The sequence below is a fragment of the Muscardinus avellanarius genome (assembly GCF_963383645.1).
Source record: "Muscardinus avellanarius genome assembly, chromosome: 7".
NCBI classification, from domain to species: Eukaryota; Metazoa; Chordata; class Mammalia; order Rodentia; family Gliridae; genus Muscardinus; species Muscardinus avellanarius.
This window is the reverse complement of record NC_137793.1, coordinates 69,832,041-69,847,425: the sequence shown is the minus strand read 5'-3', so window position 1 is coordinate 69,847,425 and position 15,385 is coordinate 69,832,041. Positions and strand designations below refer to the sequence as shown.

At 39.6% G+C, this 15,385-nt stretch overlaps 1 protein-coding gene across 4 annotated transcripts in view; it reads left to right on the top strand.

Moving 5' to 3' along the window:
- MARK1 (microtubule affinity regulating kinase 1) overlaps positions 1-15,385 on the top strand; it is a gene marked incomplete at both ends in the record, with an annotated part of 135,216 nt that overhangs the window by 102,863 nt on the left and 16,968 nt on the right. For all 4 annotated transcript variants that reach the window (XM_080699259.1, XM_080699258.1, XM_080699257.1 and 1 more), the window contains 4 exons: positions 9,226-9,325; positions 11,397-11,509; positions 14,514-14,667; positions 14,949-15,142. In XM_080699259.1, coding sequence (XP_080555385.1) covers positions 9,226-9,325; positions 11,397-11,509; positions 14,514-14,667; positions 14,949-15,142 — 561 coding nt within the window. The remainder of the gene's footprint in view (positions 1-9,225; positions 9,326-11,396; positions 11,510-14,513; positions 14,668-14,948; positions 15,143-15,385) is intronic.

The window sequence follows — 15,385 nt, the reverse complement described above, 5'->3', positions numbered from 1 at the left end:
CCTGAATCTCTAGCCAGATCCCACCCCGCTCCGTGTGACTCCTTTTCCACCTAGAAAATTCCAGTCTACACTGCAAGTCATTCTTTTGTCTCTCTCTCTCTCTCTCTCTCTCTCTCTCTCTCTCTCTCTCTCTCTCTCTCTCTCTCTCTCTCTCTTTCTCTCTCTCTCTCTTTAAATATTTGCTGATAATAGTATAACTTTGAATAATTGAACATCATGTTTAAATATTTTTAGATTTCAGGAGTAAATCTTTTACTGTCCCCAAGCAAAAGATTTAATAATACTTACCAGCCTGTATATTTTTTATTTTACATCAGATCACATATATTTTTTACATTAACATATTGATGTGAGTACCAAATACACATAGTTTAATTGAGAAACATAAGAAAACTTGAATTCTCTTCCTTTTCCTTTTTTTGGTGGTACTGGGGATGGAACCCTTCTAAGTCCAGGCTACCCTCCCAGACCTATTTTATATTTTATTTGGAAACAGGGTCTCTTAAGTAGCAAGACTGGCTTCGAACCTGCGCAATCCTCCTGTTTCTGCCTCCCAAGCGTGGGGATTACAAGCGTGCACCACCACTCCCAGCTTCCTTTTCCTTTTAATTCCCTATGCTCCAACTATAATATCTGTTACTGCTTCTGTATTTAACTAATTCACAGGAAACCCATTCTTTCAGGCACCTGAGCTAAAATTCTCAGAATTTCCTTTTCTTCAATACCAAGTCAAATTTTGTCATCAGGTGCTGGAGAGGATCTTCTGTCAGTTTCTTTTTTTCTGTTCACATCAGTTCTCTGCTGTCTGTTGCCTGGACATTTTCACTGCTTTCTACGGTGTCTTCTTGCTGCTAATCTCTGCATTTTGTCTTATTCAGGGCTCTTCAGCATCCTTATTTTAACTATCCTGTTCAAAACAGCAGGCATTTTTGCTGAAAAGGACAGCACAAAGCTGAATGTGGTGGTGCACACTCATAACCCTGTACTTGAGCGACGGAGACTGGAGGATTGAGGGTTCCAACCTCAGTAACTTAATGAGATTCTCAGCAACCTAGGAAAACCATTTTACAAAACAAAAAAATAAATAAATAAAAAGGTCTGGTGGTGTAGCTCAGAGGTAAAACACCCCTGGGTTCAACCCCCAATACCACATACACACAAAAAAGTACAAGTCTATCTACTGTTTTAAATACAGTGAAGGAGACAATCTACACACAACTAATTGTACTAAAAGATAAAGTGTGATGCAGTAACAATAGGTTTATACCTATTATACAGAGTTATACTATTATACAGAGTTATACCTATTATACAGAGTGCCATAAGAACACAGAAAGAACAAATGAGGTGTGCAGGTGAGGCTTTATGCATTTAGACTAAAAGAAACCATATTGAACATTTCAGTGCAAGGTACTCTGAAATGCTGGATTCAGTATTGAACAAATAAGATATGGGTCATTCTTTGTGTGGGTTTATGGCATACTGGTAGAGACAGCTGATTAATAGATTAACAGATAAACACAAAAGATTTACATAAAAACAAGCCGCATTAAATTACAGGCAAAGATCAAGGTGCCTTGAAAAAGTGAAAGAAAGGACTCATATCATGTGCTCTTTCGAAGAAAAAAAGGAACTAAGTCCAGATTTTATGTACTCTTTTTAGGATAAAAATAAATCAGTGCTCATGAACTTCATTTCCTTTTACATCACGAACCTCCCCTTTTACATCACTGTTACTGCCTCCCCACTCCTGCCCTGCCAAGAGTGGAGAGGTGTATCTTCCTGTGCCCCAGACCTACCCATTCATTCCTGTGCTAGACTTGGCATCTGTCAGCCTCCCTTCTCAGAACCTCGCTGCTTCATGCAGCTCTTCCTCTCTCTCATCCAGGCCTGCTATCTGCCAGCTCCTTTCCGCATACTTACACATCTTTATTTAAACAGAAAAGGTGTCCTTCACTCTTTCTGTCCCCTTCATTGCTGCCTTCTTGTTTATCCCTGCCTAGCTAGACTTTGTGAAAAGTATCTGTGCTTCCTGTCACCCACTCCTCACCTACCCATTTACCTCCATATGTAGCCCTGCTCCTAATGCCACACTCCAACTTCCCTCGGTAAAGCCCTGTGTCTTAGTTATCACCTTACGTGTCCATATTTAACAGGACGACACACTTCCTCTTGAGAAAACTCTTTCTTTGCCCTCTTGTGTCATGCTAGTTCCCTTGAGTTTCTTCCTTAGTCTCTCTTTTCTTTGCTCTTACTGTCTTCATTCTTTCTGGAGAATCCCACTCCCACACATCTTCTGTCATCATTTATAGGCCAGCAGTTACCACATCTTGATCCCTAGCCCATATGTCTCTTGAGCTTCAGAACAAAGAATCAGGGTATTTACAGAACATACATATTTGGATATCCCATAGTACCTCAGACCCAGTGTGTGTGTGTGTGTGTGTGTGTGTGTGTGTGTGTGTGTGTGTGTTACAAGGGATTGAACATTGAACCCAGGGGCATTCTGTTTCTGAGTGACACCTATTTTTTATTCATTGTTTTGAAAAACAGGGTCTCACTGAGTTGTAAAGGGCCTCACTAAGTAGCTGAGGCTGTCCATTGTTAAGTAAAATTTAAAAATGTGAAGTAAAATAAAAAAATATGTGGGTATGGGGGAGTGTGAAAAAACACGAGAGAGGTCCAGTACACGTGGCATGTAAAGTTTTAATTGCACGGCTCTCCTGGGGATGGGGCGAGGCACCGTGGGGCCCCGCGCGACTGTCTGAAACTAGAGGACGTGTGCTCTCCTTTTCAAGGTATGCATCTCGCGAGATGTGGGGTTTACTCATAGGAACGCCCAGATCTGGTGGGGGTTTCGGCCCCTCCCTGCCCGTGCAGAGGTCATGTGATGCAAAGTCACATGAGTGCAGGACCCAACTTATCATCCACAAACCAGATCCTCCTGTCTCAGCCTCCCAAATGCTAGAATTACAAGCATGCGCCACCACGACCGGCTTCACTCCTCCCACTTTTTTTTTTTTGGTAGTACTGGGGTTCCTGGAAGCCCGAAGCCCTTCTACCTCCGGTATACACTCCCACGGGCTACACTCCCAGACCTATTTTTTAACATTTTATGTGGAAACAGTCTCTTAAGCCAGCGAGGCTGCTCCCAGCGCGATCCTCCTGTCTCCGCCTCCCAAGCGCAGGGATTACAAGCGTGCACCACCATGCCTGGCACTCCTCCCACTTTTTACCCTGCTCTCTGGTCAGAATGAATTTACTGGTCCTTAAATGTGTCCTGCTTGTGCCAGGCATGGTGGTGCACACTTGTAATCCCCGTGCTTGGGAGGCGGAGACAGGAGGATTGCACAGGTTCGAAGCCAGCCATGCTGGCTTAAAAGACCCTGTTTCAAAAAAAAAAAAAAAAATTGGTCTGGGAGTGTAGGCCGGAGGTAGAAGGGCTTCCAGGAACCCCAGTACCCCCCCCCCCCAAAAAATGTGTCCTGCTTGTCTTACAAGGGCCTCTCCCAGGATCTTCAGGTTCTTTTGCCTCTCTTACAAATCCTATTTTATTATTAGCCTTTCTTTCTGAGTCTCATTTTTCACTTAGGGTCTACTATTTATAAATCTCATTAGGTATTATTTTCAAACTCAACATTGTAATCTTAAATTTGAGAACATCACTAAGGACCAATTCAATTGATTTGAGAAACTAGGAATATTTGTGTCTCACGCATGTTAATTATTTCTCTTCTTTGCTTAATCTCATTTATCATACCTGACAGCAAACATCCAAAGAGCTTTCATTAAAAATTAATGTATTTTCAGGCATGGTGGTACATACCACTACTTGGGAAGTTAAGATAGAAGAATTGCGAGTTTCTGGTCAGCCTTGGTTACTTAGCAAGGCCTTCAGCAACTTAATGAGACCCTGTATCAAAACAAAATAAGGCTAAGGATGTGGCTTAGGGTAGAATGACCCTTGGTTTAATCCCCAGTACCCCCCAAAATTGATGTATAAAAGGATAGATTCCTTTGTACTGATATGTGTGTGGAAGGTGGATTTGTTATGGATTTATTTTATTTATGTTTAAATAGTTTCATTTTCACACCATCACCTGAGCCAGACATAGAGGCACACATCTGTAATCCTAGTACTTACCAGGAGATGTAGCACATGCTTGTAATCCCAGCATTTGGGAGTCTGAGACAGGAAGATCATGGTTCAAGGACAGCCTCAGCTACGAAATGAGGCCCTTTGCAACTCAGTGAGACCCTGTTTCCAAATAAAAAATAGGCATGGGGGTGTAGCTTAGAAGTAGAATGCCCCTGGGTTACATACACAGTACCACAAAAAAAACAGACTAATTATTAAAATTCTAGTACTTGTGAGGCTGAGATAGAAGAATCACAGGTACAAGGACAGCCTCAGCAACATAGCAAGACCCTGTTTCAGAACAAAAAATAAAATGGTTTGGGGGGAGTATATATTGGAGGTAGAATTCCCGTGTTCAATCCCCCCCACCTCTCTCTCACACACACACACACACACACACACACACACACAGCATTACATGTGCTGCAATATTCGTTTGCTTCCCAACAGCAGTCCTTCTGTAGAAAAGAACAGTCTTGTCAAGAAGATGGGCTCGATCAGAGCTTGATAAGCACAGAAAGAATTGTGTGTACAGAGTCATTTATCCTTAACTAGTTCAGTATGTTCTCTGAGGATTCTTATGTACAGTAGTCTCCCTTTATTCTCAGGTTCCAAGACCTCAGTGGAGCCTAGGACCTTGAGTAATAACAAACAGTATATATATACTATGTTTTTTCCTATACAGACATAGCTATGATAAGTTTAATTTATAAATTAGGTGAGAGATTAACAATAACTAATAATAAAATGGAACAAATAGAGCAATCTACTGTAATAAAAGACAAAAATGATTTGTCTCTCTCTCTCTCAAAATATCTGACTGTATCAAACTATCCCTTGGAATGACATGAGCTAGCAATGTCTGCATGACGAGATGACGTGCATGATGAGGCATTGTGAGGTGAACTTAGGCTCCTGTTGCCGCTGTCCATCAATCTCAGGAAGTCCTGTGGCATAAACTGATGAACCCACGCTGACGTTCCATCTGGTGGGTTCCAGGTCATCCCTTTTGCCAGGGTATCCACACTGTATATACTGCCCATCCATTAGTTACTTAGTAGCTACCGAGATTATCATTGATTGTCTTGGTATCCTAGTGCAAGTAATTTAAAATTTATGAATGATTTATTTCTAAAATTTCTGTCTAATATAATATATATAATACCATAATATATAATATAATACCATAATATATAATATAATAATATAATATAATATATATAATACCATAGATAAAAGAGGGATAGTGGACTCATCTTCTGACCTAGGAAAACCTGCCAACTGTAAAATTTTATTTCTGTAAATACTTGTGCCTAACTCTTGTCTACGTTTCTGTCAGACATACTGTTTTGAGGGTGGGAGGATGAGGAACTGGAAGGATCTTAAATTAGCGGAAATTGTGTACTCTTCTAGATCCCAGTTGTTTGAGATCTGCACTAAGTTCTTGTCTTGTAATTAACTTTGTATAAATACTAATAAGTAAGGGGAAGGTACCTAAACAATCAAGAAATCAGCCTTAAAAATATCTGTATATAGAAAGTTGTTTTTTCTAATTAATTTGGAGAAATTACTTTATAGGTCTTGGGGGGGGGGGGACCTAATATACAATAGCTAGAATGAAAACCTAGAATTTTGTGGTAATAAAATGTTAGCAGTGCCAGGTGTGTTAGTGCATGCATGTAATGCTACTACTTGGGAAGCAGGTTCAAGGCCAGCCTCAGCAACTTAGTGGAGACCCCCAGCAACTTAGCTGGACCCTGTTTCAAATTGAAAAATAGGCTAGGGGTATAGTGCAAAGATAGAACACCTCTGGGCTCAACACCCATTACAAAAGGAAGGAAGGGAGGGAGGAAGAAAGAAAACAGTTTTTTAATCAATACACAGTTATTCAAATATGTTTTTCTTCAGCCGGCCGTGTTGGCACACACTTGTAATCCCAGCATTCAGGAGGCTGAGACAGGAGGATCATGGTTTGCCAAGAACCTCAGCTACTTAGTGAGGTCGTCTGCAACTCAGTGAGACCCTATTTCAAAGTAAAGAATAAAAAAATAAGTCTGGGGGTGTAGGTCAGAAGTAGAGTGGCCCTGAGTTTCATCCCCAGTACTGCAAAAAAAAAGTGTTTTTCTTTCTTTAAATATTAAAGTTCAGGTTTTCCATCATATACATAATAATTTTATCCACAGATGACCCAGCTCCCAGTTTCCTGTTGCCTATGAAGAGTAATTTTCCCACTAGTTGTCCTTTTTGGCACACTCCTATAATCCTAGTACTTGAGAGGCTGAGAAGGGAGGATCACAGGTTCATGACCAGCCTCAGCAACTTAGTGAAGCTCACCACAACTTAGCAAAACCCTGTTTCAAAATTTAAAAATAGGAGCCAGGTGTTGTGGCACACACTCATAATCCCAGCATTTGGGAGGATGAGACAAGAGGATCACTGTGGACAGCCTCCGCTACTTAGTGAGGCCCTTTGCAACTCAGTGAGACCCTGTTTCAAAATAAAGAATAAAAAAGAAAATAGGGCTGGAGGTGTAGCTAAGAGGTAGAAAGTACCTGGGTTCTATCCATAGTACCACACATACACACACACACACCAAAAAAAAAAAAAAAAATGAAAAATAGGACTTGCAGCATAATTCAGAAGTAGCATGCTCCTGGGTTCAATCCCCAGAACCACATATACACTAAAATAGTTGCCTCTAGCAACAGCCATTCTGCTTTATGCTTATATAAGTTTGTCTACTTTAGGTTCCTCATAGAAGTAGAATCATCAAGAATTTGTCTTTTTATGATTGCATTATTTAGCATAAATTCTCAAAGTTCATCCATGTTACAATTTCTTTTGTAAGGCTGAGTAATATTCCACTGCATATAATCAACACATTCTCTTTATCCATTCATCTGTCAGTGGGCATTTAAGTAGCTTCCACATCTTGGCTATTGTGCTTAAGCCTGCAGTGAACACAGGTGTGCAAATATCTCTTGGATATCCTCCTTTTGGTTTCTTTCGATAAATATCAAGAAATGAGTGCTCGCTTTGGCAGCACATAAAATTGGCACGATACAGAGAAGATTAGCATGGCCCCTGTGCAAAGATGACACGCAAAATCGTGAAGCGTTTCCTAATTTTCATTAAAAAAAAAAAAAAACTCGCCGGGCGTGGTGGCGCACGCTTGTAGTCCCCGCACCTGGGAGGCCGAGACAGGAGGATCACGCAGGTTCGAAGCCAGCCACACTGGCTTAAGCGACCCTGTTTCCAAATAAAAAGTATAAAATAGGTCTGGGATTGTAGCCCAGAGGTAGAAGGGCTTCCAGGAACCCCAGTACCACTAAAAAAAAAAAAAAAAAAAAAAAAAAAAAAAAAAAATTACATCATTTTCAGGGAAATGGATGGAACTGGAGGACATTATGCTAAGTGAGATTAGTCAGTCACAAAAAATAAGAAATCAGACGCTTTCCCTAATATGTGAAAGCTAAGGAGAAATGGGTCATAGGAGGAACTCTAGATGAAAAAGGAAATCCTATAGAGGAGCAAACAAGACAACCTAATTGAGAGTATGGGGGGGTGGTTCTCTAAAACACACAAAGTACTTAAACATATCGAAGTCAACCACTAAGCCAAACAAGGGAAGGAGAGATGGGGAGGGAATGGGGTGGGAATTGGGTAGGGGTTAAATCAGTGATGTGTACATGTATGTACACACAAGTTTTTTACTCCAATATGATGTATGAATATAATGCACCAATAAAAGATTTTAAAAAAGAAATGAAATTACTATATCATATGGTAGTTATGTTAGTTTCTTAAGGACACTTCATATTGTTTTCCATAGAAGTTGTACCATTTTACCATCCCATCAGCAGTGCACAAGGGCTCCAATTTCTCCACGTCTTTGCCAACACTTATTATTTTAGGGTTTTTTGACAGTGATCATTCTAGTAGGTATAGGTGGTATATCATTGTGATTTTGATTATATTATACAATTGGAGGAGTTCTTTATGTACTCTGGATATTTACTCCTTTGTCAGTATATGGTTTGCAAATATTCTCTCACCATTCCATAGATTGCCCCTATTACATTGTCTTTTAACAGCCCAGGACTATTTTATAGTCTCAGCTTAAATCTAAATAGTAATTCTCATCAGCACCTGTCCTGACCCTGATTTTTATGTAATTTCTCACTCTAGACTTAAATTTTAGCTACCCTCCCCCATCCTCTGAGTTATCTTCACTAACTAACCTTCTCCTTTTCTAACATTTAGTAAATGGTGATTTTAAAATACAGGCACATTGGCCGGGCGTGGTGGCGCACACTTGTAATCCCCGCGCTTGGGAGGCGGAGACAGGAGGATCGGGCAGGTTCGAAGCCAGCCGCGCTGGCGTAAGAGACCCTGTTTCAAAAATATAAAATAGGGGCCGGGCGTGGTGGCGCACGCTTGTAATCCCCGCGCTTGGGAGGCAGAGACAGGAGGATCGCGCAGGTTCGAAGCCAGCCACGCGCGCTGGCTTAGGCCCTGTTTCCAAATAAAAATGTAAAAATAGGTCTGGGAGTGTAGCCCGGAGGTAGAAGGGCTTCCAGGAACCCCAGTACCACCAAAAAAAAAAAAAAAAAAAAAAAAAAAAAAAAATATATATATATATATATATATATATATATATATAAAAATAGGTCTGGGAGTGTAGCCCGAAGGTAGAAGGGTTTCCAGGAACCCCAGTACCACCAAAAAAAAAAAAAATTATAATTTTTCATTAATCTTAAATGTAAAAATGTGAATCAAAAATTAAAATTTATAGGTTCTTATGTTAAGACTTCAGGTTTAAAAATATTTCTTTAAAACGTATATGGAAGGAAGGTTATTTTGAATCATTACCTTTGGTGAGTATGTAGGATAGTCACAATTGTCCTAAGATTTATAAGTGTCCCAAAGTCCTACACCTCTTGTCAGACTGCTAATCAAACTAGGCACAGTAACTTTATTTGAAAATATCACTTGATTCCTTTTTAGTGAACCAGTATATTTGACATTTATTAAAATAAGTGGTTGAATATTGATTGACCAAACATGACACAGAGTTTATTTCCTAGCAAATAATGAAAGATCGATGGATGAACGTTGGTCATGAAGAAGAAGAACTGAAGCCATATACGGAGCCTGAACCAGATTTTAATGATACAAAAAGAATAGGTAAGTATTTAAATATCATGAGATGTGTTTTTCCATAAAGCTACAAGCAAGAGTTCTCTAGTCTACCAAAATAGCGTTTAAAAATATAAAAAAGAGCCGGGCGTGGTGGCGTACGCTTGTAATCCCTGCGTTTGGGAGGCAGAGACAGGAGAATTGTTCAAGTTCAAAGCCAGCCTTACTGACTTTAGAGACCTTGTTTCCAAATTTAAAAAATATATAAAATAGGTCTGGGAGTATAGCCTGGAGGTAGAAGGGTTTCCAGGAACCCCAGTATCACCAAAAATATATATATATAAAATATATAAAAATATATAATATATATAATGTAATTACATTATATAGTATACTATACTATATAATATATATAATAATATAATATGCATTATATATTATATATGATAATATATATAAATATATATGAAGCAATGTTATTTCAAAAACACTTCCACTATTATCTTTTTGTTTTGTTTTGTTTTGTTTTGTTTTTGCGGTACTGGGGATGGAATCCAGGACTACCTCTGAGCTACACCCCTAGCCCTATTTTTTAATTTTTATTTTGAAACAGGGTTTCACTAAGTTGCAAAGGGCCTCACTAAGTGGTAGCTGAAGTTGTCCACTAGCAGCAATTATCCTGTCTCTTCCACTATCATTTTAATGATAAACACTATACATTAAAATTTTTCTTTTTTCTCTTATAAATTATGGTTCAATTTTTTTTTTTTTTTTTGTGGCACTGGGGTTCCTGGAAGCCCTTCTACCTCCGGGCTACACTCCCAGACCTATTTTTTTAATATATTTATTTTTTTAATTGGAAACAGGGTCTCTTAAGCCAGCACCACTGGCTTCAAACCTGCGCGATCCTCCTGTCTCCGCCTCCCAAGCGCGGTGATTACAAGCGTGCCAGCCAATTTTATTTTTATTTTTTGGTGGTATTGGGGATGGAACCCAGGGGCCTTCTACCTTTGGGCTACACTCCCAGACCTATTTTATATTTTATTTTGAAAACAGGGTCTCTTAGGCCAGCTGAGGCTGGCTTCGAACCTGTGCGATCCTCCTATCTCAGCCTCCCAAGCATGGGGATTACAAGCGTACGCCATCACGCCTGGCTTTATGGTTCAATTTAAATGTTGGCAACTGTGATATAAAAATTAAAGTAATAACTGGGCATGGTGGTGCATACCTGTAATTCCTGTACTTGGGAGGCTGAAACAGGAGGATCACAGGTTCAGGGGACAGTCTTAACAACGTAGCGAGACTCAGTAACCTGTCTCAAAACAAAAAAATAAAAAAGAATGGGGGGTGGAGCTCAGGGGTAGAATGACCCTGACTTCAATCCCCAGTACCAAAAAATTAAAATAATGTCCTAATTCTTTTCCTTTTGCATTCCTTCACCGGAGAGATGCCTGATATAAATTAGCAGGATTGATAAGTATCAGCAAACATAGCATGTATTTTTGCCAGAAATTTAGAAGTACTGATTTAGAAGGGTTTTTCCCAATCCTTCTATTGCCCACAATCAGCTAGAACTCTCCTTCCAACTTGTTCTGTTTCTCTCTCCCTACTCAAAGCCATCAGAAGTTCACAGGATTCATCTCAGCTGGGCTTCTGTCTGCTTGAGGGCAGAGAAGAACATTAAAACCCTGGTCAAAAGAACAGTTGTGGAATTCAAGCCTTCTGAAGAGTCAATATCGCAGACCAGAAAGAAAGCAAAAACTGTTAGAAGATCAGAGAAACCCCTCCATGAGTAGTTGAGGCTGTGTCAAGAGAGACAGAGATTTTGCATCTGACACAGTCTGATTGGACAGAAGTCAGGAATGTACTAAGCAGTGAGAAACTGAGTGGGTCCATGAATATACTCATGATGTGTAGATAGTTATGAAAAACTAGGGATGTATAGTGTCTGCACATAGAGTATTTGTAGATTAATAATCCATAAGTGTTTATAATTAAAACTGCACTTTAAATTTTTAGGACTTAGTTTTCACATCTAGTCTTTTCAAACTTACCCTTTTTTGCTGATATGTTCACTAAAATAAATCTGTTTTCAGAAAATTTGTACTTTTTTTTCTAGACATTATGGTCACCATGGGTTTTGCACGAGATGAAATAAATGATGCCTTAATAAGTCAGAAATACGATGAAGTAATGGCTACTTATATTCTTCTAGGTAGAAAACCACCTGAAGTAAGTTTTTCACCTTTCTAAATTAATGTGAATTATTTCTTTAATTAAATGACAAATAAGAATAAAATATGATATTAGTAAATCTATTCTTTGTGGTATCAAAATAATACAAAGATCCTTATTTTTAGAATTAAAAAATCAAGGCACTAGTCAGGCGTGGTGGCGCACGCTTGTAATCCCAGCGCTTGGGAGGCTGAGACAGGAGATTCGTACAGGTTCGAAGCCAGCCTTAGCTACTTAGTGAGGCTCTCAGCAACTTAGTGAGACCCTGTTTCAAAATAAACTATAAAATAGGTCTGAGAGTATCGCCTGGAGGTAGAAAAGCCCCTAGGTTCCACCCCCAGTATCACACACACACAAAAAAAATCAAGGCACTAATTTAATTTCTGGATATTGAGAGAGATTGTAGGAAAGAGCAAGCCCACTGCCCTGCATGGCTGCAAGAGGCACAGCTCATGATTTCATGCCGACTCTGCAAGGGTGCTCCAGAGGTGCATGGTGCCTGGTCTGTGTGTCCATGCACAGCAGCACTACCGAAGGCGGTATGATTGGGCTGGGTGTGCAGGGGAGACCAGTGACTGAGACAAGAGGAACTGACAGCATGAAAACAAAAACGTTGGGAATGATGTATGTAAGAGGGACCCAGGGAAAGGCTGTTTCATGATATTTTGCCTTGTCCAGTGTCAGGTGGCTTTAATGCCTATAGTTGGGCTCTCTATTCTCAACGCCAGGAAAGATTTGTAATAAACAGAGTCAGGAATTATCTGTATACAAATGGTAAGGCATCAAAGTAAATAATCCTTTGGGAAAGCAACTATAAAGGGTAGAAATTGAGAATAAGAATAGAGGCCAGATGATGAACAGTTGATTGAAAATTAGACATCAATGGAAAGCATTTTATAGAAAAGGCTGGAGTTATTTATAATTAAATAGCAACTATGAATGAAGCGATACATTCCAGCTGACATTTGTTGAACCTTCCTTGTACCAGAAATTCTGCTAAGTACTATGAGTAGAAAAACGAGAAAGTCTTTCTCCTTAAGGGGCCCTCAGCACAGGGATGAGCAGTCGGTGTGTGCTGTAGGGTGATGTGCTGGGAGCTGGAGGAGGATAGGTCCTGCATCAGCTAAGGTGAGACCTCCCCTTGTGTAACATGAGAGACAGTTACTAGGACATGGAGACCATTGGGATAAGGGATAAGAGCCCTTCATATTTCTTGTATGGATGGCTGATTGTATAAGGTACATGAAAGACAGGAAAGTTGTAGATTCAGGGAGAAGATGGGAAGTTTAATTTGGAATTATTGAATTGAAGAGTACTCTTAATTGGAGCTGTCTAGTATATATTTGTATGTAAAACTCTGGATCTGGAGGAAAAGATGTGAATAGAAATAATAGATTTGGAAGACATTATCAAAGGAACACATGTTGCACAGAGTAATGTGCCAGGAACTGTTCTTGGGACTGCACAGTATTAGTTCATCTAATGCTCTCAATGAACCCCCTAAGTAGGTTCTTATTAGAGTGGAGGAGAGGACTCTTCAGTGAGACACAGCGAGGGGAGTGGTATCATTTGGGAATGGCACCAAAGATCATTTCTAAAGCGTTTTTAACTGTTTCCTCTGAAATTTTAAATTTTACTCCTGAGATCTTTAATTTCCTTGTTAATTAAAATTAAAATACACAGGAAGACTAATTTTACAACCATGCACCCCAGCACAACTAGGAGCTAAAAGGAAGTACTAATTGTATTGGATGTAAACTAGTGAAACTACTGTTAGTAAGAGCTTGGCCTTGAGAGCAGGCTTACCACCTCTTCCTACCCGAGCACAACCCCTAAATGCTTGCTTCATTTTCTGTGCCTCAATTTCCTTATCTATAAAATGAGGATAATAGTACTTACTTACTTCTTAGAGAGTTCAATAAATCAATACTTATAAAGTCCATAGAGTAGTTGCTGGCAAATTTCTCTGTGCACAGTGTTAGCTAATATCTTTTTAAATTACCATCCTAAGTATTACTCTGCTATTTGTCATTAGTACTATCTATATATGAATTTAGATATTCCATCGAAATGCTAGTAATTTAGTTAAAATTTTCTGTCAACAACCAACATTTCTGTTTTAGAGAAGGGGTAGTGTATCAACCCCCAATGCACCATGCTTAGTTCTAAGTAGGTATAACTTCCTGCTCGGCCAATAAGCCAAATTTGTTTTGTAAATATGGAGAAAATAAAAACAAAACAAAACAGTTTGATCCTAGTTTAGAGTATAAAAAATTCAAATGAGGATATTTTAACACAGAGTTTTTCTTTGTATGTCTGTACGCATACATATATGTAGTGTGTGTGTGTGTGTGTGTGTGTGTGTGTGTGTGTGTGTGTTTAAAATTTTAGGTTTTTTCGAAAGTTTGAAACCCAGTGATGTCTTTTGACTTTTAACCTCAGTGCAAGTTAATGCATTGTATATTTTTGCAATAATTTAAGCAAAGTAACATATATAAAAAGCTCAGGGCCATATCAAGAATGGAATTGTCATCCAGTGATTTGTAGCTATTATTTGGTGTTTTGATTAAACTAAGGATTTGTATAAAATAACAGAAAGTGGCAGCACTTTGGGAGCACTTTTTCCGTGTCCTTCCTCCCTTCCTCCTGCAGCCTGGAGTTCCGTATCCAAGCCCGCGTGGAGTCTGATTGCTCCTTGTACATAGCTTTGAGTTGTGTAGAAAGCCAAGCGAGCAGCCGGGTGCCTCAGCTCACACCTATGATCCCTGCCCTGGAGAGCCTGAGACAGGAAGTCACAGGCTTGAGTCCAGGATGCAATGACAGCAAACCCTCTCAAACATAAAAAAAGAAAAAGGGCTGGGCGTAGCTCAGTGCTAGAATGCCTTGGGTTCAAGCCCCAGTACCACAAAGAAAGGAGGAAAGGAGATGACAAGACCAAGCGTGTGTTTTGTTTATACAAATATTTATCTGTTTTAAAATCCTTGTCATCTATTTTTTGTAGTTTGAAGGCGGTGAGTCGCTATCCAGTGGAAATTTGTGTCAGAGATCCCGGCCAAGTAGTGACCTAAACAACAGCACGCTTCAGTCCCCTGCTCACCTGAAGGTCCAGCGAAGCATCTCAGCAAATCAGAAGCAACGGCGTTTTAGTGATCATGGTGGGGGACCAAGTCAAAGACATGAAAACGCCCAGACTCACGTGTTCTAAGCATTGCACATTCACAGCTCCATGGGCCTGTCATCCAGTTCTCACAGATTCACATTCTTGAAGGATTTATAATCCCGTTTTGCAGGGACTGACCTAATGTTTGTAACCAAACAGTTTAATTTTAGTTCAGAGGATAAACCATGCAAATACAGATTTTTTTCATTATAGGATTTTTATTTGTGAAAAAATGTCAGTTGTTTTCCAGCTAATTGTGCTATTTTTAAATTACAGCTGGCCCATCCATTCCCCCTGCTGTTTCATATACCAAAAGGCCTCAGGCTAACAGCGTAGAGAGTGAACAGAAAGAGGAGTGGGACAGAGATGTGACTCGTAAACTTGGCGGCACCACAGCTGGGTCAAAAAGCGAGATGACTACGAGTCCTCTTGTGGGGCCAGAGAGGAAAAAGTCCTCAGCTATTTCAAGTGTGAGTAACTATTTGGGTGCACTGCAACTGGCTGAACTTAATCCTGTCGGAGTTTTTGGTAAAATATTTGTCTTTTGTGATTTAAAATACTCTTACATTGTTACATTTAGGGCCTGTGAGTGTACTTTACAGCCTATTAGTAATCTTTATGCAGTTTTAATAATTTCCTTAGATTTTTCCACGTTTTCTATTAGGATTTCTAGGATCTTTTTCTTTAGATTTTAAATTTTTAGAAAACTTCTA